This window comes from Canis lupus, chromosome 6, assembly GCF_011100685.1.
Source record: "Canis lupus familiaris isolate Mischka breed German Shepherd chromosome 6, alternate assembly UU_Cfam_GSD_1.0, whole genome shotgun sequence".
Lineage (NCBI taxonomy): Eukaryota > Metazoa > Chordata > Mammalia > Carnivora > Canidae > Canis > Canis lupus.
The window spans coordinates 50,217,622-50,241,333 of NC_049227.1; the positions used below are offsets into that span (position 1 = coordinate 50,217,622).

General features: G+C 38.1%; 1 protein-coding gene across 1 annotated transcript in view; it reads left to right on the forward strand.

Annotated features, from left to right (window-relative positions):
• Nucleotides 1–23,712, forward strand: part of DBT (dihydrolipoamide branched chain transacylase E2) — a 53,721-nt gene that overhangs the window by 16,224 nt on the left and 13,785 nt on the right. Inside the window, exons 4-5 of the mRNA XM_038541212.1 lie at nt 7,473–7,654; nt 18,415–18,536. Coding sequence (XP_038397140.1) covers nt 7,473–7,654; nt 18,415–18,536 — 304 coding nt within the window. The remainder of the gene's footprint in view (nt 1–7,472; nt 7,655–18,414; nt 18,537–23,712) is intronic.

Here is a 23,712-nt window from a genome sequence, read left to right on the forward strand (position 1 = left end):
GTTCCATATGTACCTGAAAAGAATGTGTATTCTCCTGTTTTAGGCTGGAATGTTCTGCATATAGCTGTTAAATTCATCTGATCCAGAGTGTTGTTCAAAGTCATTGTTTCCTTATTGATTTTCTCTAGATGAAATGTCTATTGATGTAAGTGGGGTGGTAAAGTCCCGTACTATTACTGTATTACTATTGATTAGTTCCTTTATTTTTGTTATTAACTGTTTTATGTATTTGGGTCCTCCCATGTTGGGTGCATAAATATTTACAATTACATCTTGTTGGATTGTCCCCTTATTATATAATGTCTCTTATTATAGCCTTTGTTTTAAAGACTATCTCTTCTGATGGAAGTATTGCTACTCTGGGTTTTTCTTTTCTTTCTTTAAAGATTTTATTTATTTATTTATTTATTTATTTATTTGAGAGAGAGAGAGAAAGTGCGAGCATAGGCAAAGGGAGGAATAGAGGTGGTGGGAGAAAGAATCTCAAACAGACTCTACACTGAGCATGGAGCCTGATGCAGGACTGAATCTCATGACCTTGAGATTATAACCCAAGCTGAAATCAAGAGTCAGATGCTCGGCAGACTGAACCACCCAGGAGCCCCATACTCCAGCTTTCTTTTGACATCTATTTGCGTGATAGATGTTTCTCCATCGCCAGTTTCAATCTGCAGGTGTCCTTAGGTCTAAAATGAGTCTCTTGTAGGCAGCATATAGATGGATCTTGTTTTGTTTTGTTATTTACCCATTCTGTCACCCTATGTCTTTTGATTGGCATGTTTAGTCCATTTATATTCCAAGTAATTATTGATAGATACATATTTTTAATCATTTTATTACTTGTTTTGTGGTTGTTTCTAAAGATTTTTTTTCTGAACTTGTCATTCTCTCTTTCATGGTTTACTGGTTTACCTTAGTGATATATTTGGGTTTCTTTCTCTTTATTTTTGGTGTATTTATTAGTGGTATTTATTAGTATATTTGTTGTTACCATTAGGTTTGTATATAACATTCTGCACATAACAGTGTAGATTAAGTTGGTGGTCACTTAAGTTTAAACACATTCTTCTTTCCTCTCCATGTTTTAGGTACATGGTGTCATATTTTACATCCTTCTATTTTGTGAGTTCCTTGACTGATTTTTTTACAGAAATATTCATTTTTTAAAAAAGATTTTATTTACTTATTCATGAGAGACACAGATTGAGAGAGGCAGAGACATAGGCAGAGGGAGAAGCAGGCTTCCCACAGGGAGCCTGATGCGGAACTCGATCCCAGAACTCAAGGATCACACCCTGAGCCGAAGGCAGATGCCCAACTGCTGAGCCATCCAGGCGTCCCAGAAATATTCATTTTTACTGCTTTTGTGTTTCTTACCTCTGTACTCTCACTCTCAGTCTCTCCTAGAAAGATTCAGAGTCTTTATTTTTTTATTTTTTATTTTTATTTTTTTAAGATTTTATTTATTTATTAGAGACAGAGAGAGAGAGAGGCAGAGACACAGGCAGAGGGAGAAGCAGGCTCCATGCAGGGACCCCGACGTGGGACTCAATCCCGGGTCTTCAGGATTCTGCCCTGGGCCAAAGGCAGTGCCAAACCGCTGAGCCACCCGGGCTGCCCCCAGAGTCTTTAATAGAAAAACTAATAAAAGAGACTCAGAGTCTCTTCTAATATTTCTTGCAAGGCTGGTTTAGTGGTCATGAACTCCTTTAGTTCCTGTTTGGGAAACTCCTAATCTCTCCTTCTAATCTGAATGATAGACTTGATGGCTAGGGTATTCTTGGCTGTAAATTTTTTTCATTCAGTACTTTGAATATATCATGCCAATCTCTTCTGACTTAGGAAGATTCTGCTGAAAAACCCCTGATATCCATATGTGGTTTCCCTTGTATGTCTTGTTTTGTCTTTCTGCTATGTCTTGTGTGGATCTGCTTTTGTCAATTTTGGTGGGGATTCTCTGTGGCTCCTGGATCTGGATATCTGTTTCCTTCTCTGGTTCAGAGAAGTTTTCGAGTATTCTTCAAATTTTCTGCCCCCTTTTTTCTCTTTCTTTTGGGACTCTTATAATATAAATGTTATTATGTTTGATGGAGTCACTGAGTTCCTTTAAGTCTATTCTCATTTTGCATAATTCTTTTTTTCTCTTTTGTTCAACTTGATTACTTTCCATTACTGTGTCTTCTAGGTCATTAATTTGTTCCACTACTTCTCCCAACTGCTGTTCATTGCATCAAGTGTGTTTCTAATCTTGTTTATTGTACTCCTCATCTCTGATTGGTTCTTTTTTATCTCTGTGTTAAGGGGCTTAGTGATGTCTTCCACTCTCTTCTCAAGTCCAAGGAGTATTCTTTTTAGTTTGTTTGTTTGTTTGTTTGTTTGTTTGTTTATTTATTTATTTATGACAGACACAGAGAGAGAAAGAGGCAGAGACACAGGCAGAGAGAGAAGCAGGCTCCATGCAGGGAGTCTGACGTGGGACTCGATCCCGGATCTCCAAGATCACACCCTGGGCTGAAGGCGGCGCTAAACCGCTGGGCCACCAGGGCTGGCCCCAAAGAGTTTTTTTTTTTTTTTTTAATTTTTATTTATTTATGATAGTCACAGAGAGAGAGAGAGAGGCAGAGACACAGGCAGAGGGAGAAGCAGGCTCCATGCACCGGGAGCCCGATGTGGGATTCGATCCCAGGTCTCCAGGATCGCGCCCTGGGCCAAAGGCAGGCGCCAAACCACTGCGCCACCCAGGGATCCCCCCAAAGAGTATTTTTATGATTATTGCTTGAAATACTCCACCAGGCATGTTACTGTTATCTCTTTTGCTTAGATCTCCAGTCATGGCCTTCTCCTGTTCTTTCATTTGGGTAAAATTTCTCCGTCTTCTCCTTTTATTTAAGTTCCATTTCTTTGTGTTAGGAAAGTCAGCTACCTGTCCTGTTCTTGAGGGTAATGGCCTTATGAAGAAGAGGTCCTCTAGTGTTCTGCAGTGTAGTGTCCTCTGTTCTCCAGGGCCTGGTGCTTCTGAGACTGTCTCCAATGTGTGTTGCATGTGCTCTACTGTTTTATCTTGAACAGTTTATCCCTTAGGCCAGTTGTCTACAGAGGCTGCCTTTGCCTGTTGTGGGCAGTATTTGGTCCCTGGTCTGTGGTGCATTTTAATTGGATCTGCTCATGAAATGAGACCTGTTGCCACCACTGTCAGTACCAAGGCTCTGCAAAACTCCCAAAGGAGTTTGGGCCAGTGTTCTGGGGGAGGGAGCTCACCATGCTGGGACTGAGGCCAGTGTGACCAGGAAGGGTGGTTCTGGAGCATGAGTGGAGGGGGTAGTGGGACTTGGTGTAAACATGCTAAGTTTCGAGTGTCAGCATTGTGTTGACTCCCGCAGGTAGTCCTGTAGTTTTGCTGAGGGTTGGGGAGGAAAATGGAACCTGCCAGTTCCTTTGTTCCTGGAGATTTCTCTCTGTGAATGCTGGTTCTCTGGGATGTGCTCTGAGATGAGCAAATAGCCTCCCCACCTTATGATAGGTGTTCTTGAGGTCACTGTTTCCATGCTATACATGGAAGGCTGTTTGCCTTCTCTCCCAAGAGCAGCCTCAATGCCTTCAGACTCTATCTGAGCTAAGCCCACTGACCTTTACAATTCCAGGCTTTAAGCCATGCTGGTTGCAAGAACTCCCAAAATTTGGCCCCTTGCTTTCCAAGGCAACTGCTATGGGAATTGGTTTTCCCCATGCACTCCCCTGTGTGCTACTCTGACTCTCACCCTTCTCTGCCACTGCAGCTACTTCCCAACTACAGCAGCCAATCTGTTTCTCTCCCAAACGAGATCTCTGTACATCCTACCTTCATTGATGTGGCCTCTTCTCTACCTTTAGTTGTGAAGTTTGTTCTGCCAGTCTTAAGATTGATTTCTGGAGTATGTAGGATGATTTTAGAGTTATCTAGTTGTATTTGTGGGATAAGGTGAGCCTCAGGTCCTCCTTCTCTGCCACCATGTTCCCTAGCTGCATGATACATATTTTTTGCATCCTTTTACTTTCAACCTATTTGTGTCTCTTGTAGATAGCATATAGTAGGATTGTTTTTTGAAGTCCCATTTTTGGAATCATTTTTTGAAGTCCATTTTTCCATTGTATGCCTTTTATCGGCCTGTTTAAGCCATTTACATTTAATGTAATTATGGATAAGGTAAGATTCATCTCTGCCATTTTGCTATTTGTTCTGTATATGCTTTATGTGGTTTTTGTTCATGTATTTCTCCATTAGTGCCTCCTCTTGTCTACTGTACTATTTTAATTTCCTTGTTTCTTTTACTCTCTATATATTTTTAGTTACTTTCTTAGTAGCTGCCATGTGGTTTAAAACACAATGTAAAAAAAAAAAAAAACACACACAATGTAGTTTAGATTAATACCAACTTAGTTTCAGTAGTATGTTAAAAATGTTGCTCCAATGGATCCCTGGGTGGCGCAGTGGTTTGGCGCCTGCCTTTGGCCCAGGGCACGATCCTGGAGACCCGGGATCGAATCCCACATCAGGCTCCCGGTGCATGGAGCCTGCTTCTCCCTCTGCCTGTGTCTCTGCCTCTCTCTCTCTCTCTGTGACTATCATAAATAAATAAAATAAAATAAAATAAATAAAAAAAAAAATGTTGCTCCAAGGTAGGTCCTTCTCTTCTCCCTCTTTTTTTGCTATTAGTGTCATATGTATTGCATGTTTATTTTTTTTAAGATTTTATTTATTTATTCATGAGAGACACAGAGAGAGAGAGGCAGAGACATAGGCAGAGGGAGAAGCAGGCTCCATGCAGGAAGCCTGATGTGAGACTCGATCCTGGGACTCCAGGATCACGCCTTGAGCCAAAGGCAGACGTTCAACCTCTGAGCTACCCAGGCGTCCCTGTATTACATGTTTAAACATTATAAGCCCATCAACAGTTTTAAAGTATTGCTTTATGCTTTTGTCTTATAAACCAGATAGAAGTAAAAAGGGGTACAAACAAAATATAGTGTTTTGTATATTTACTTATGTGGTTCTCTTTATTAGTATTCTTTATTTCTTCATGTGAATTTGGGTTGCTGTCTATTGTCTTTTTATTGCAGCCTGAAGGACTCCTTTTAGTATTTCTTATAAGGCAGATTGCTAGCAAAAATTGTTTTAATTTATTTAGGAATGTATTCATTTCTCCTTCATTTTTGAAGCGTAGTTTTGCTAGATATAAGATCTTTGACTTTTTTTCTTTCAGCACATTGAATGTATCATTCAATTGCCTTTTGGCTTCCTTACTTCCTGACAAAAACCATCTGTTAGTGTTATAAGGGTTCCTGAGCTTATCCTACTTGGACTTTGTTGAGCTTCTTATATATGTACATTAATGTTTGCATCAAGTTTAGAAAGTTTTTAGCCATTATTTTTTCAAAGATTCTATCTCTTTATTGGTATTCTTTATTTGGTGAGACATCATTTTCTCCTCTAATTGTTTAGATATGGTTTCCTTTAGTTCTTTGAATATTTAATTGTTGATTTAATTTAACTTTTATTAAAGTTAATTAACAACATTAATTATTAATTAACATCTGGGCATCCTCAGGGATTGTTTTTTTTTCTTTTTTTTTTCTTTTTTCAGGGATTGTTTCTATCGATTGCTTTTTTTCTCTGTACATGGGCCATACTTTTCTATTTCTTTACATGTCTTGTAATCTTTTGTTGAAAACTAGATATGTGGTAAGATGTATGAACGTCTCATTACCCAGATCTTCCTTTTAGGAACCTCTTGGTCGCCCTGACTTTTATCATTGCCTCAGGCAGCCATGATTTTAAACAATTCCAGAGTTTCTGTGGACTGTTTTCAGCAAACACCCTGAGGGAGCAAGTCAGGCGAAATATGAATAAACTCTGTGACTGGTATTTTTCCAGAGAATGGAACATGTCAAATAGTGACAGTTCTCTGGGAGTGTAGGTTTTTTGTGGAACTTCAAACTGGGGTCTGCCCTTACTTACTATGGCTGTAAGGCTGCCGATTTTCAAGACCAATACTGACCTGAGGAAAGGAGAATGAGAATAAAACAAGTTAAAATAATAAAACTAGCTGTTTTTAATGAGGTTCAGCCAGTTTTCCTGAATAAGTCTTTCATGATTGTTGCAAGCCTTATTGTAATTTCTAGAATTCTGTAAAAGTCCGTTTTTTGTTTTTTTTGTTTTTTTTTAAAGATCACGGCATTTATTTTCTGTTTTTAAAAGTTTATTTATTTATTCATGAGAGACACAGAGAGAGAGGCAGAGACATAGGCAGAGGGAGAAGCAGGCTCCATGGAGGGAGTCCCATGTGGGGCTCGATCCCAGGTCTCCAGGATCATGCCCTGGGCCAAAGGCAGGCACTAAACCGCTGAGCGACTCAGGAATCCCCTAAAAGTCCGTTTTTAACAACTTTTGCCAGTATACTTGCATTTATAGAGGAGCAGAATTCCAGAGGTCCTTAGTCCACAATTCTAAAAGTGTAAGTCTTCTATCTGTGCTTTTAAATCTAGTTTCTATGTCATGGTGATGTTTTATTATACACTGAGAACTAATTAAGACATGAAGACAAGGAATAAGAATGACTGAACAAATATTTTGATGAAGAATTGGTGGTAATAAGAGATGTGCCAGATACATCAAGCATGGTGTTAGAATCAAAATTGTATGTTTTATTTCAGATTTCATCCTATTCCTCCTGTTCTGTTTGCTAAGAATATCTAGAAGAACCTTATAAAGCTTACCTATGATGATTAAGGAGAGAGAAACTCATATACAAGGATACATTAGAGGGCAGCCTGGGTGGCTTAGTGGTTTAAGTGCCTGCCTTCCACCCAGGGTGTGATCCTGGAGTCCCAGGATCGAGTCCCATGTCAGACTCCCTACATGGAGCCTGCTCCTCCCTCTGCCTGTGTCGCTGCCTCTCTCTCTCTCTCTTTCTGTGTCTATCATGAATAAATAAATAAAATAAAATAAAAAAAACCAAGGATACATTAGAATAATTCTAGAAGGAAAGACTGAGAGAATTCAATCAAAAATTCATAAAATTACAAAGAATATGCTTTAGGAATATTAACTTTTGGACTAATTATAGAATAATAGGCATCCCTTAAAGTTTGATGAAGCCTAATAAAAAACAATAAAGGGAAATAACATTTTAAAAACATATTTTTAGAATTTCTTCCAAGAAATGGATGAGGCTTAACACCTGAAAGTGTAATTAAATTATTGGGTTATAGATCTATGAATGGTTTTTAAAGTTTTAGTATTTCTTGGGGATACATCAAAGAAACTTTGGAAGCCTTTATAATCTTTTCTGAAACATTCTTTGGTGCACCATCTGGAACTAAGTGATGTACTAGATGGATATTGATCTAATTCAGTGTAGCATGTGCATTGTTAGAATGATTACTATTATATACTTATTATTCATGTAAAGGTGTTTTGTGTCTTTTTCTTTTAGGTATGTAAAAGAAGGAGATACAGTGTCTCAGTTTGATAGCATCTGTGAAGTTCAAAGTGATAAAGCTTCTGTTACTATCACTAGTCGTTATGATGGAGTCATTAAAAAACTGTATTATAATCTAGACGATATTGCCTATGTGGGAAAGCCATTAGTAGACATAGAAACGGAAGCTTTAAAAGGTATTGTAAATGTGTTCATCTATTTTGCCAAATTGATTACTGCTGTCCTTTTGTTATTAGGTACTAATTAAAAGAGATATTTATTTTTAATAATATACAGGATTTAATTTGGTAATTATCTTTTGACCAGTTACCATGTTAGAAACATATATTAGCACTTAATTTATCTGGAGACCTGCCTTCTGGAAACCTTAGTGTTCAAAAAATCAACAGGCTTTCTCAGGAATTAAAGATTCAGGCCCTGAACCCTAGTCACTAATAACAAAAACTGAAGTATGTAAAAGATTAAATCTAACAGTGGGATCATTCTTTTTGCCACTGATTCAAAAACAAAAACAGTTCCTTGGGGTGCCTGGCTAAGTCAGTCAGTAGGGCATGTAACTCTTGATCTTGGGATCATGAGTTGGAGCCCCACATTGGGGGTAGAAATTACTTTTAAAAGTTTTTAAATTAAATATTTAAAAATCACACACTTTCATTGATAATAGTTATGAAAGCAAACTTCTTGAAGAGAACTGGAAGAGAAAAGAAGGAAAGTCATAATGAAAAGTGAAGAGAGTAGCATTCAGAAGAAGCAGCCACCATGCAACTTATAAGCAGTAGATGTCCTGACAAAAGTGAATCCCTTGTAAAAATGTTGCAGAGGAAAACTAAAACATTGGGCTCTCCCAGTGGCAGCAAACAGCTAACCGTCTACCTCAGAAGTTCCTTAATGCATTGTTATGATACACTAAAGTTATGCATGTAGGAAACAGCTTTGACATCAGGGATGGAGGGGTGTGTGTTTTAATAAGTTTTGTGATGCAACCCTAAGCCAGCAATCTCCCTGGGCTGAAATAGACATTTTAGTAGTGTAATTCAGAAGTCCAGAAGAAGTCTGCATTACAGTGGCTGGTTGACTCATAGTTCTGCAGACTATATCATTAATAACAATAATAACTAGTATCACAGTCACACTTCACAGTCGTAAAAAGTTTTGTATTATTTTATTTATCCTTACTTGTGAAATATTTCAGCTTAACAGATGAAGAAATTAAAACAACCTTTAAAGGTTGGGCGATTTGCCCCATGGTCAATGACAGAGCTAAATTTGGAACTCGATGGCCTGTGTTTGTCCAGAATATTTTACACTATGGCATGTTGCCTCCAAAAGTTGGAAGATGGCTTGTTGAAGCCTTCTTACTATTTATTTAATTTCTACTATAAAAGCAGGATATGTGCATTGTAGCAAGTTATAAAATACAGAAAACCAAAATAAAATGAAAACATTCCTGCTACTCAGAAATCACTACTCTTAACACATTAGTATATATCATTCCAGACATTTTTCTAAGCGCACACATATGGATTAAGTAGCGTTTACCAAAGTAATATATTGTGCTTGCTGTATTCTAATCTGTTTGCTTAATTAAGTACATGTATTTGTGACAGTACATTTCCATTTTATCTGATAATCAGACTGTATTTAAATTTTCTCAGTTGCCCCAAAATGTCCTTGAAATTTCAATTTATTTGTTCAAACTAGAGTGAATATGGGACTATACATTGCCCATGGTCTCTTTTCATTTGACTCCTACTCTTTCACATTTTGTTTCATGACATTGATTTGTGGACAGGACTGTGCCATTTGTTTTGCAAAATGTCAACATCTTTGGGATTTATCTTGTTGCTCCTTCATAGTAGTGTTGGCTTGTTCCTACCATTCCTATGGTTCCTACAAACTGGAAGCAAGTTTTTTTATTTAAAGATTTTATTTATTTATTATTTTTTTAAAAGATTTTATTTATTTATTCATTCCTACCATTCCTATGGTTCCTACAAACTGGAAGCAAGTTTTTTTATTTAAAGATTTTATTTATTTATTATTTTTTTAAAAGATTTTATTTATTTATTCATGAGAGACAGAGAGAGAGAGAGAGAGGCAGAGACACAGGCAGAGGGAGAAGCAGGCTCCATGCAAGGAGCCCGACATGGGACTTGATCCCCGGACTCCAGGATCACGCCCTGGGCTAAAGGCATGCACTAAACCGCTGAGCCACCCAGGGATCCCCTATTTATTAATTATTTATTAATGAGAAACAGAGAGAGAGACAGAGACAGAGACAGAGAGAGGCAGAGACACAGGCAGAGGGAGAAGCAGGCTCCATGCAGGGAGCCTGATGTGGGATTCGATCCCGGGTGTCCAGGATCAGGCCCTGGGCTGAAGGCGGTGCTAAACCGCTGAGCCACCCGGGCCTACCCTGGAAGCAAGTTTTAAAGGCAGTTCAAGTCAAATATTTGGCTAGAATACATCATGGATAATATGGTGTACTTCAAATCTGCTTCACATCAAGACACACATGACATCTGGATGACCTGCTGTAGTGACACTAAGTTTAAACAGTGAATTAGGATGATAACCTTGCCCCTCCATTGTAGTTATGTTTTACGTTCTGTAACCTGAAAATTATCTATGTGGTGTTACTTTGGCACTATATAAATCATTTATAATCATTTGAGAATCCTTGCCTAAATCAATAAGGGTTGTGGAATGATGATTTTTTGATTCTGTCATTCCTTATACATTATTATTAACTGGCATCATTCTGTAAAGTGGAGCTTTGCTCTCATCAGTTGGGTCTCATACAGTTCATACTGGAAAGGGTAAATAAATGCTTACTTCTTTTCCCTTACCAAAGAGTTGCCTTTTTTTTTTTTTTCTCAAGGAGTTGCTTTTAATAGTGATATTAAATTTCCAACTTTCTCTTTGTGTGTATTCAGTTGACTTGCTGTTTTTAATCTATTATTATTGTTCTGTTGAATGCTGAAATTGTTAATAGGAGTGACCCTTTCAGGGTGGCTCCTGTGTTTTCTTTTAACGTGACCCTATTAATTTTCAAAAACTTCCTTGCTTTTGGCACAAGAACATGATTGGGACTCACCTTGTATATTCCAGCCCCAGGTCTGGAATTATCCATTTCTTTAGGGTTCTTGTTCCTTTTAATGTGGAATGGACAAGTGACCATAATCTAGATTTTAGGGGTGCTTCCTATTACCTTGATTCCAAATTTCTATTGAAAGGCATAATTTGAGATCCCTGGGTGGCTCAGCGGTTTAGCGCCTGCCTTTGGCCCAGGGTGTGATCCTGGAGTCCTAGGATCAAATCCCACATCAGGCTCCCTGCATGGAGCCTGCTTTTCTCTCTGCCTGTGTCTCTGCCTCTCTCTCTCTGTGTCTCTCGTGAATAAATAAATAAAATCTTAAAAAAAAAAAAAAAAAGAAAGGCATAATTTAGGAATATTAAAAACAAAAAAAGAATTCACCTTTTATTTTTTTTAAGAATTCACCTTTTAAAATTACCTGAAACTTAAAATTATTTTGATATATCAATGTCCATTATTGTTATTATTATTATTATTATTATTATTATTCAATTAGGACCTAAAAGGGAAAAGAGGGTTATATTCTTGGCACAAACTGAGAGTGCTGAATCCTAATCACTGGACCACCAGGGAGCATCAGTCTGGGCACAAACTGAGACAGGCAAAGATGCTAAACACTATTATGGATGTCAGTAAATTAGAATATTTAGTCAGGTGCTGTAGACCAGATTAGATACTAATATAGGGCATCCAAAAAAAATGAATTATTTATATGAACAAGTAAACAATTGAGAATTATGGGATTTTTATTGTTTGATTTTATTTTAGAGTTTATTTTGGCATTTCCAATGAGAGTCAATAAGTCTTGATGTATAGCAAAATACGAAATCACAGAACTATTTCAGAATGGGGTGTTATTTCTGGAGAATAGTTTCACAAAAATGAATCTCTTATATAGCATGAATGAATCTCAAAAAATTATGCTGAGCGAAAGAAACCAGACAAGAAAGAGAACATTCTATATTATCTATGTATATAAAATTTTAGGGGATCCCTGGGTGGCGCAGCGGTTTAGCGCCTGCCTTTGGCCCAGGGCGCGATCCTGGAGACCTGGGATCGAATCCCACGTCGGGCTCCCGGTGCATGGAGCCTGCTTCTCCCTCTGCCTATGTCTCTGCCTCTCTCTCTCTCTCTGTGTGTGACTATCATAAATAAATAAAAATTAAAAAAAAAATTTAGGACATGCAAACTAATCTATAAAGACAGAAAACTGATTAGTGGTTGCCTGGGTACAAGAAATTGTTTGGGAGGGGTGGATATGTTCCTTATCTTGATTATGGTGATGGTTTATGGGTATATATATATATTTCAAGTTTATCAAATTTTATATTTTGTGCAGTTTACTGTATGTTAAAAAGTGAGATTGCATAGGTTATGTTCAGACAAAAAAAAAGTCTGATAATATTCCTCATTGAGAACTGATCATTCGCTAGCTATTCTGTTTTGTTTGCCAATCAGAATATAATCTCAACAGTTACTTTGCATTGTCATTCTATTTTGCATGTATACCTTTTTGCTTTTATATTGTTTTATTGTATTTTTTTCCTGTAAGAGTAAACTATGAATCCTAGTCTATATATAAGCAAACCTATAGAATAGTAGATTCAATTTAATGAGGCGTTTACAGATGCCTCTTTAATTTTAGAAATGGGAAGCGTTTCTAAATATTTTGTGTACCTTTTCTTAAGGAAGAATTTGTAATAATACTGAATTGTTTATGTTGCTTTTTGCTTTAATGCTAGTAAAACCAATTATACTGTAAATAGAAAATTACCAAACAAAAAGTCTTTTAGAACTATAAAATAGTCCTATTTCCATTTTACAGATGGAAAATAATTATAGTATAGAAGTATTATGGGTATAAGAGATCAAAACTAGACATCTTAATAGTAGTATTAGAAGTTAATCCTGTCTTCTAATGCTTGTTTAAAGGATATTCTATGGTATTGTCTTTTGTTATATGGTGGTGGTTGTTTTTCAAGGCCAGAGTGTCAGGATAATTTTGAGAAGGAAAACTCTATTTGTGATGTTCAAGTTCTATCTATGAGTGCTTTGACTGTAGGCAGACCTCTATTTGAAAAGAGCTTACTGGTCTCACTTATGCTACCTTGTATGTGTGACATTTAGAAGGCATATACTGTTGCACTTGTTTGAGTGGCACATACACTGTTCAAAAATATGTATTACAAGTTGAAATCCAGTTAATTAATATTATCAAGATTATATCAAAGCTGTTCCATGTCTCAGTGCATTGTACACTGTAAACTCAGTTTTAAGTATATTGCCATGTGTTCTTTTTACAGCTAACCTGGCTTTCTATAGTTTCTATTTAACAAAGTAAGATGGCTCCTCACTTTTTTAAATAACTGAAGTTTTTGGTACCAAACTTCTCAAAATCATTTATTTGAGGGGAATTGTTAGTTTTATTTCTTTTAACTTGATATATTTTACTCCTTAAAGTGAGGGTATTGAATAGAGCCTAGAATCATTTTTTATTATGCAAAAATATGTTAATGAACATTTATTATTTTGGAAACTGTACTATTCTGCATCTGGCTATTGGATTTTCAGCCTACTTTTTAGCATTGTCATTGTCCCTGGCCATAATTCTCCTTCCTAACTTTCTGGGAACACCAATAACTAAGTTTAAGAAGTAGGTACTGAGAAGAGAAAATAAGATCTGGTTGAGAGTCTAAATTCCTTTTTTTCTGGAGCAAGGGCATGGTTTTATTTTTTTTATTTATTTACTTACTTATTTAAAAACGATTTTATTTATTTATTCATGAGACACACAGAGAGAGAGAGAGGCAGAGACACAGGCAGAGCAGAGGGAGAAGCAGGCTCCATGCAGGGAACCTGAGTGGGACTCGACCCTGGGTCTTCAGGATCACGCCCTGAAGGCGGTACTAAACCGCTGAGCCACCCACGCTGCCCAAGGGCATGGTTTTAATGCTGAGGCTGTGTGGCAGCTCTTTTAGGTATTCTGATACTAAAGCTATGTGCAGAATTAAGTTGCCAGAACGTCTGACCACCACCACTATCCCTAATTAATCCTAAATCAGGGGTCTTACCATGGTAGAGAAGTATTAAGGAAAGAGAGGGAGGAACATAAGCTATAGCAGATTTCTTTATAAAACTGTTATTCTTCTGTTATATTGTATTTATCTTTTAACATCACTGCCTGTCATTGAATGCTTTCTCTGTGCTAATGCTATATATACATTATTTCATATAATCACATAGATTAAATTATCTAGATTATTTTTTTTAAAGATTTATTTATTTATTTATTCAGAGAGAACGAAAGAGAGGCAGAGACACAGGCAGAGAGAGAAGCAGGCTCCATGCAGGGAGCCTGACGTGGGACTCTATCCCGGGTCTCCAGGATCACACCCCGGGCTGCAGGCAGCGCTAAACCGCTGCGCCACTGGGGCTGCCCAATTATCTAAATTATTATTTGCATTGGACACGTGCATCATTGAGACCCAGAGGTTTAATATCTTGCCTGTGGTCACATATCTAGTAACTAGTGGTACTGTGATTTGACCCCAGCTCTGTTTAATTCTAAAGCTTGTATTCCTAATCACTTTGCTACACTGAAAATTCTATTCAGAGTCTATGAGTATCAGCTCATTCTGTATCTAGAGCAGTGGGACTGAATTTCTAGCACTGTTCATATGCATATTTATGAAATTCTATAATGACAAATTAGGTGTCCCACAGAGTTTATAATATTTTTATTTTTATTTTTTAAAAATATTTTATTTATTCATGAGAGACACAGAGAGAGGCAGAGACATAGGCAGAGGGAGAAGCAGGATCCCCGTGAGGAGCCCGATGTGGGACTACTGGATCCTAGAACCCTAGGATCAAGACCTGAGCCAAAGGCAGATGTTCAACTACTGAGTCACCCAGGTGCCCTATAATATTTATTTTTAAAGAATTACTTATTTAGCTAGAAAGAGCATGAGCAGGAAGGGCAAAGGAGAGAGAGAGAAAATCTGAAGTAGACTGTGTTGAGCCCAACATGGGGCTTGGTTTCACTCAGTTCATGACCTAAGTCAAAACCAAGAGTCAGACGTCTAACTAACTGGACCAAGTAGACACCACCCCCCAAAGAGTTTATAATAGTAAAATGTTTACTGGGGGATCCCTGGGTGGTGCAGCGGTTTGGCGCCTGCCTTTGGCCCAGGGCGCGATCCTGGAGATCCGGGATCGAATCCCACGTCGGGCTCCCAGTGCATGGAGCCTGCTTCTCCCTCTGCCTGTGTCTCTGCCTCTCTCTCTCTCTGTGTGTGACTATCATAAATAATAAATAGAAAAATTAAAAAAAAATGTTTACTGGGATTAATACAGTGTTCTGAGTTAAGAAAGCTCTTTGAGGGGTGCCTGAGTGGCTCAGTCAGTTGAGTGTCTGACTCATGATTTTGGCTCAGGTCATGATCTCAGGGTCGTGAGACTGAGCCCCACATAGGGCTCTGTGCTCAGCATGGAGTGTGCTTGTCCCTCTCCCTCTGCTCCCCCCACCCCTCTGCTCCCCCTCTCCCTCTCTCTCAAATAAATAAATAAAATCTTAAACTCCCAAAACTCTGACATAAAACCATTCCAAGAATATAGCATGTCATTTAATTAAATTATGCTCAATGACATAAATTGCAGAATATAATGCTGGGGCATAATGAATGGTAGCTATAACTTAGTTTTGTTCAGCCAGTTATAGATTGGTTGAATGAGTTGTTTTCAATAATTTGATGTGAAAAAGAAAATGCAATGGGATCTCACTGGTTTGAGTATCATCAATTCTCAATTTATGATCATTTATATAGGAAATAAACTAAAGTTTACATTTGTTGTTCGAGGAAAGGTCTTTCTAAGCAGTTTTGCAGAGAGAAAAGTTTAAAACTTTTTATGAAAACATAGTTTCAAACACCCTTGAGTGCTTTAGTATTTCAAAGCAATTTCTTCTAAAAGAATTAACCCAATTAAGTGAATTAACTACTTAATGTAGTTTTTAGAAATAGTTCTTAAAATATCTAAGAATATTGCAATTTCAGTTTTAGTATTTTTACTTATTCGAATTACCTTTTTATTTAATCTGAAATAGTTCAGTTACAAATTTGCATCACATGAGGAATTCTGACAACACTCAATTGAAATTCTTCATGACAAAAAGTGCTTATTTACCAGAGTTCTTTTGTTGTTCTTTTTAAAAATTTAAGTAAGGCTTTTAAAACTGTGTATTCTTTTTTTTTTTTTTTTTTTTTTTAAATTTTTTTTTTTTTTTTTTTTTTTTATGATAGTCACAGAGAGAGAGAGAGAGAGAGGCAGAGATATAGGCAGAGGGAGAAGCAGGCTCCATGCACCAGGAGCCCGACGTGGGATTCGATCCCGGGTCTCCAGGATCGCGCCCTGGGCCAAAGGCAGGCGCCAAAGCGCTGCGCCACCCAGGGATCCCTAAAACTGTGTATTCTAAACCTGCTACTGAAAAAATAAAATCCCACATATTATAGTGCTAGAACCATGAAAATCACATCACTTGGGGGAGAGTTAGGACATTTTAGTTTAGGCTTAACTCTGTTGCCCCTGAGAGTCTTTTTCCACTTTGATAAAATTAAGAAATATGCCCTGTATTTCTGTAACAGTGTTGTGATCCTAAAAGGAGAAAATGTGTATAAAAAAGTTAGAAATAGATTTAAAGTCCTAGGTAGGAAGATGGTGCTGAAGAGAGCTTTCTTCCAACAACTACCTGACTACTACAAATATATATAATGTGATTGACTTCTCACCAATGAATTTGTTTTGTTACTCCTATTTATACCCAAATTATTCTAAAAGGTGGTACTACTTGGTCATATATCAGAATGTTTTCCAGAAAGGTGAGTAGCAATAAATTCAGTGACCCTTTGGAAGTATATAACTTTTATATATATATATCTGGGCATTTATACATTTCTCCTACTCTAGCAAATACACATTAATGCAGGTTATATTTGGAATTCCTACAATTGAATCTCCTTGGTTTCCCTTTGCCTCTTAATCCCTAATGCTCATTTCTTACTAGTTTCTCCAATAACTTTAACAGATATGGACAATACTACAGGATTTCTCAGATTGCAACACAACTATGTCGTTAGCAATAGGAGCTGTATTCTGGCTTCTTTGACCACACAGAAAATTTACTAGGGTCATGAACTAACGGAAAGAGTATAGGGTGAGGCCGTCCTAAGAATGAATCCCAGCCCTTCAGTTTCTTGGCTGTGTGAACTTAAGCCAGTTCCTTTGTCTTTCAAGTATCAATTTCTTTTTTCTCTCTAGAATGGGATAATAATCTGTTTTACACAGTTGAAGATTAAATTATGATATTGCATATGTAGTGCAACATTTGACATATAAGAGGTGCTTGTCGAGGAGGAAAAAGTAATTCTCCCACTAACCTGAGTTCTTAGCTGAGGCTGCCTGTAATAAAAGAATACCAAGAGAAAAAAACAAGTATATTACCATTTATACCTCATCTATTTTCCCTGGAGACACCCAGGGAAAGATGAGTAACTCAAAGATGTGGCTTTAGAGTTTAGGCTTAAATGTCACTCTGATAGGGAAAGAGGAAGTGGAATGTTGGCCTCTTAGGGGAGAGTAAGTTTTTGGGAAGGTGAATGGGCCCTTAGAGAACAGATGAGAAGTGGGAGGTACAACAATTTGGGCCAAAGTTTGAGAGTGGTGCTGACTTCTAATCTCTCCTATGATGAGAGTCAATCTTCCCTGGTGGATGAAACTCCTGGGGTGGAGATTTATGACAGTTGAGTTCCTCCTGGAAGATCTGTCTTTAGGCACATGAGAGTTTAGGGAATGCCTTTTCCTGCATTTGCTGTGAAATGCTTTGCATTTCAAGTGCCACAGCGCAAAATAATCAGTATACAAAAGTGGTGTATTTGAGGTGGCATATTCCGCTATCCTTCATGCTCAATACAAGTTGTGTTTTGCCTTCCTTACCTTTAGGGGAACTTTGAGAGCTCCACTGGGCCAGTTCCTAGACCAGTGAGGAGGAATGAAGAGATTGTCTTTCCATAGGTACAGCAGTGGAGAATTATTTGCTTTGAATGGAATGTCAGAGCAAATTCAGTTGCCTGCTTTCCGAGGCCTAGTCTCTAATTCACTCATCCCCACAGAGACTTCTGCTATACAGCATTGATTTCAAGCTTCAGACTTTGACAATTAAATGCTCTCAAAAACTTGCTCATTTTTGGTTGCAGAAATATATGCTAATATCCTGGGGTAGTTTTTTATCTGTCAGTACTCTAGATTTAGAGACTAGACCAACCAAATTAGCATCAGCCATGAAAATAAAATCTTCTGCAGAATTCCTTAAGCCATATTCAAAGCGGAGACAAATTTTAAATGCTTTGTTATTTTAGGAAAGATTTTATATATTTAAGATTTTATATGATTCTTTCATGTAATTTGCCTCACATTTTATTCTTATTTTATACTACTTGTAAATATAAATGAGAAATTTATGAAGAAAGTATTTAAAATAGAGAACATTTAAAAATTTATTGAAGAAGCTCTCATTTTTTAACTTATAGCTGCTGCATGATTCTAACAGAAATGAAGTAAACACCAGGTAATAACAAACATTAAACAGTACTAGGTGCCAGTACACCCTCCTCCCTCCCCCACTGTTTGTTTCCCATTGTGAAGTTGTGTTTTCCCACTCTGAAGTAGCCTGAATAGTATGCTTTTGATTATACATTTTAAGTTGAATTTATTTATATAAGTCACTAAGCTTGTTTTTGTTTTGTAGTATTTTCAACTAAAGAGCAAATTTTACCTTGTTACCAGATTCAGAAGAAGATGTTGTTGAAACTCCTGCTGTGTCCCATGATGAACACACACACCAAGAGATAAAGGGCCAGAAAACACTGGCAACTCCTGCAGTTCGCCGCCTAGCAATGGAAAACAATGTAAGTTTTCTTAATATTTAAATGTGAGATTACATAGAAAATAGACATTTGTATTGATGAGAGATTAGCCAACTATTCCACGAAGAGATAGGTCAAGTTGAGATTAAAGGAAAATGATAGCATGTATTACTGAAAAGTGATTGTTGCAGAAAAGCACCAGTGAGAAAGGAGAGATTGCAAGCTTATTTACTTATAATAATTGAGCTGAGTGGTTTTATTATTTTTCCTTAGAGTCTAATAATAAGTCTACCATCTATTGAACACTTGTAAATACTAGTGTCTTAGATCCCTAGAAGCCAGCTTGAGACAGGGATTTGGATGTGTGTGATGGATTGATTGAGGGAGGGAACACCTTTTAAGAAAAATGGGTCACGCAAGGGTGTGGTCTTAAGGATCTGATCCAGTGGGGTTGAGGAAAACCATTGAATTATCCTGATTTGAGACAAAGAGCAGCGTTTTGTATTCCCTCTTATCAGCCAGTCATTGGTGCTTACCCCCAGGGCAAAGTGGCTTCCAGGTTTTGGAATCAGTCTGTATGCATCATCTCAAGTAATCTTTAAAATAACTCTGTTGGGGCAGCCCCGGTGGCGGTGGCTCAGCGGTTTAGTGCCGCCTTCGGCCCAGGGCTTGATCCTGGAGACCGGGCTCCCTGCATGGAGCCTGCTTCTGTCTCTGCCTGTGTCTCTCCCTCTCTCTCAATCTCTGTCTCTCATGAATAAATAAATAAAATTTTTAAAAAATAAATAAATAACACTGTTAAGATATGGGGGCTATTTAGAAACTTGGACAGGTAAAGTAAGGTCCAGGGTCACACAGCTAAAGCAGTGGTAAAGCCAGGATTCTGAAGGAGGTCTCTGTGACTCCAAATCCAGTACCCTTAATCATTATATACTGCCTCAACAATTATTGCCTCCATTATGTGAGCTCTTATGAGTCAGACACTGTGTGCACACATATTCTCTCCAATCCTCACAACCATCCTGCAGGGTAGTTTGGATTACCGGTTTTCAGCTGAGAAAGGGCAGAGAAGTTGTTTAAATTGCCTAAAATCAAGTAAGTAGCTGAACTGGAGATTTGAATGCATCTTCGTTTTCCAAACTTGGGTTCTTTGCACTATGCCCCATAATGCAGGGTTTTTATCTGTTTTTGAGAAAGGTAGTTAAGTTACAGTGAGAAAAAACAAAAGCTTATATTTTAGAAATATGTAGTATGTCATTAAAATGTTCATATCCTTTCAGACAATTATCCTATCATTGTGAGATTATCCCAAAGAAATAATCTAGGATACATTCTTCCAAGTGTTTTATATAACCAAAAGTGAGGGGATCCCTGGGTGGCTCAGTGGTTTAGGGCCTGCCTTTGGCCCAGGGCGTGATCTTGGAGTCCCGGGATCGAGTCCCACGTCGGGCTCCCTCCATGGAGCTTACTTCTCCCTCTGCCTGTGTCTCTGCCTCTCTCTCTCTCTGTGTCTCTCATGAATAAGTAAATAAAATCTTTAAAAAAAAAAAAAAGTGAGAAGGCACATGTGTTCAAAATGAGGGGTATGCTTGAGTAAATTATGTTATTTTTATGAATTGAGTTTGTTTTAAAATTAAAAACCAAAAAAAAAATAAAATAAAATTGAAAACCAATGGCATTCAAAAAATAAAAACCAATGGCATTTACAGTTATTTGAAATTACCTAAAAATTATTTAAATTGGGCAGCCTGGGTGACTCAGAGGTTTAGCGCCGCCTTCCGCCTGGAGTGTGATCCTGGAGACCCGGTCGGGACCTCTGCGTGGAGCCTGCTTTTCCCTCTGCCTGTGTCTCTGCCTCTCTCTCTCTATGTGGGTCTCTCATGAATAAATAAATAAATCTTAAAAAAAAAAATTATTTAGATTCCCAGAATTCTTTGTTATTTTTAGTATATGTGCTGCCGGAGCAAGCACCCAGAATTCTTTGTTATAAACTAAATGTTTGACATGAGAAAGTCCTTTATTCTTCTGAAGTCATCCTTAGAGAAGCAATAATACAAATGATGCAGGACTTAAATTGAGAAATTAATTAATACACAGTAAGTATGAGGTTATCACCTAAGCTTATGTCTTTTTATATAACAGAATTAAATTTAACGAAGATATTTTATCTCTGTAACATAGAAGGGGATTAAACAAAGTCAGATCACAGTGTTTACAGAGAGAGCCCTTTTAAGGTTCCTGGACCCAATTCCAATATATATATTGGGGGTAGGGAAGGTTCCCACAAAAACAAGCAATTTTCTGGATAACCAACTGGGTATCCTACACTTCAGGTCCATTCTGACAGTGTCTGTTGATAGTGTCAGAGTTGACGGGTTAATGATTCCATCCTGCAAGACTGCCCACCCTACCCCCAACACTCCTGATGCCCTCAAGCCATGTTATCAGGTATGCTTCTGACCTATTGGCTATGCATGAGAGGTCCCCACAATCCCCTCTTTAGGTTTGATTAATTTGCTAGAGCAGCTCACAGAATTTAGGAAACACATTTACTCACTAGGTTATCGGTTTATTTTAAAAGAATACAACTCCAGAACTGCCAGATGGAGGGACACAAAGCAAGGTATGTTGAAAGAGGTGAAGAGTTTCCATGCCCTCTTGAGGGTGTGCCACTCTTTCCAAATCTCCATATGCTCAGCAACCTGGAGATTCTCTAAACCCAGTCCTTTTTTTTGGGTTTTCTTTGAAGGCTTCATTACATAGGCATCAGTTGTCCATTTGCAACTGATTCAGCCTCCTGCCCAGCTCTCTTCCCCTGACTTTGGAGTAGGGATAGTGAAAGTTTTAAACCTCTAATCACAGGATTGGTTCCCCTGGCAACCAGCCTCCATTTTTAGGTTCCCAAAGGGCTTTCCCAAAGTTCATTAATATAGCAAAAGACACCTCTTATCACAGGTCCTTTAATGTATTTTAACAGTTCTATGCCAGAAATGGGGAGGAAGACCAAAACCATACTTTTTTTTTTTAAAGATTGTATTTCTTTCTTTATTCATGAGAGAGAGAGAGAGAGGCAGACATAGGCAGGGGAGAAGCAGGTTCCCTGTGGGGACCCCGGGGATCACGCCCTAAGCTGAAGGCAGACTTTCAACCACTGGGCCACCCAGGCGTTCCAAACATACTTACTATAAATCACAGTCTCACAATGAGTGTCTAGGGGAAAATGGAATTATGTCATTTCTGTAAAAAGCAACAATAAAACATATTTGACACTTAACTTGAAACTCATACTCTAAATATGGCTCAGTAAAGTGAATTTCAGTGTTTTTACAACTATCAGAAAAAAAACTAAGAGAGCTTTTATATGATGATTATTTTAACTGTTACTAGTTTACCAATGGCCAAGTTGTCTGGAATATGCTATAAGGGCGACTTTCTAAAGTGTCAGCTTTATACAGTCATAACGCAAAGTTAACAATTGTAAAGCAGGTTCAAGATTCCAAACTCAATGACATTTTCACTAATTTAACTTGGCTTCATACATGTCACACAGCAAACAAGATAAAGGGTAAGAAGTTAACAAATCACACTCCAAGTCAGTCCCTGAGTGCACAGTTGAGGTGAAAGGTTCTCTCTGTCTGGTCTGGGTCAGCTCTTGGCACATGCTGGTTACTGTGTTCAGCCAGTGGAGGATCTCTCATGTTTAGAAATCAGTCGCGTGAACCTTCGGTGGCAGTTGCGGTTTTAATGCAGTCAGATGTGAAAGGGTCAGCATCTGGAGAGTCAGTTTGCCCTAGGGGTCTAACCTTTTTAAAGTTTAATTAGTCTTAGGTCTTGGCAGGCCTCTTCCGCTTCTAACGACTGTTAGTTCCTGGTTCTTCCAGGTTCACATGACCTTACTGATTATTCGTCCTTAGTATTTTGCTGTTTTTGGTGATGTCTGGTCTTAGCTGCAATGCCTTTGGCTGCTTATGTCACTGCTTGACATGAGCGAATCCATCTTGCTCTCTACAAAAGGTCAGAAACATTGCTCTACATTTGCAATAGTGTTTGACTCTTATATAGTCTCAAAAAAAACTAATAAGAACTATGCAAGAGGGCAGCCCAGGTGGCTCAGCGGTTTAGCACCACGTTCAGCCCAGGGCCTGATCCTGGGGTCCCAGGATCGAGTCCTGCGTCAGGCTCCCTGCATGGAGCCTGCTTCTCCCTCTGCTTGTGTCTCTACGCCTCTCTCTCTCTGTCTCTCATGAATAAATAAATAAAATCTTTAAAAAATACTATGCAAGAAGTTTAAAAGTAGTTGACTGTTTATAAAATGTAACAAATGATTACTTTTGGAGGGTAGCTGTATAGTTTACAGCATTCTGTTAAGATAAAATGTTATTTCCTTATACAAATTCATATCGGGCAGAGATTACTTTTACCTTCAATTGATTAAATTCCATTTAGAGACCTTAATGATAGATATGTTTCTAGATAGTTTTTGATGTAGGAAAGTGTTGGGGTTGGGAATAAACAGTCAAGAAAGAATTCTTGAGATGGCTTTGGTGCAAAAAGGTGGTTTTATTAGAGCATAGGGACAGGACCCATGGGCAGAAGGAGCTGCTTTGGGGTCACGAGGAGTGGCTCATTTATATATTTTCAAGTTCAGAGGTTAGGGATCAAGTAAATCTTTGAGGGATTTGGGAAGGAAGTTTTCCAGGACCTTGAGGGAGCTAGCTATTGTTGGGAAAAGGTGACTTATTACTTACTGCCTAATAAAACCCTAGTCATGGGACCCTTCAGATGTGTATCAGTGGGCCATATGCTTGGGGGATGATTGCCAAAATATATCTTGAGGGGTAGAAATAAAGGAAGTTTCCAAAGGAATTTTTATACATTAAAGAAGACTTACAGGATCTGGGGAGTCAGGATAGTGTGAAGTAATTTAGCCTTTTGCCCTTAGCAAAGTATTAACATTGAGGCAGCTGAGTTCTTAGAGGAAGGTCACTCTGCTTTCAAGGACTTGTCAATGGGCTGTAAGTAGTGAGGATATTTGCGAGGCCTGGGTGACTCTGGGGTTGGGCGTCTGCCTTTGGCTCAGGGCGTGATTTGTCCCACGTGGGGCTGGAGCCTGCTTCTCCCTCTGGAGCCTGCTTTTCCCCCCGCCTGTGTCTCTGCCTCTCTCTCTGTGTGTCTCATGAATAAATACATAAAATCTTTAAAAAGAAAAGTAGTAAAG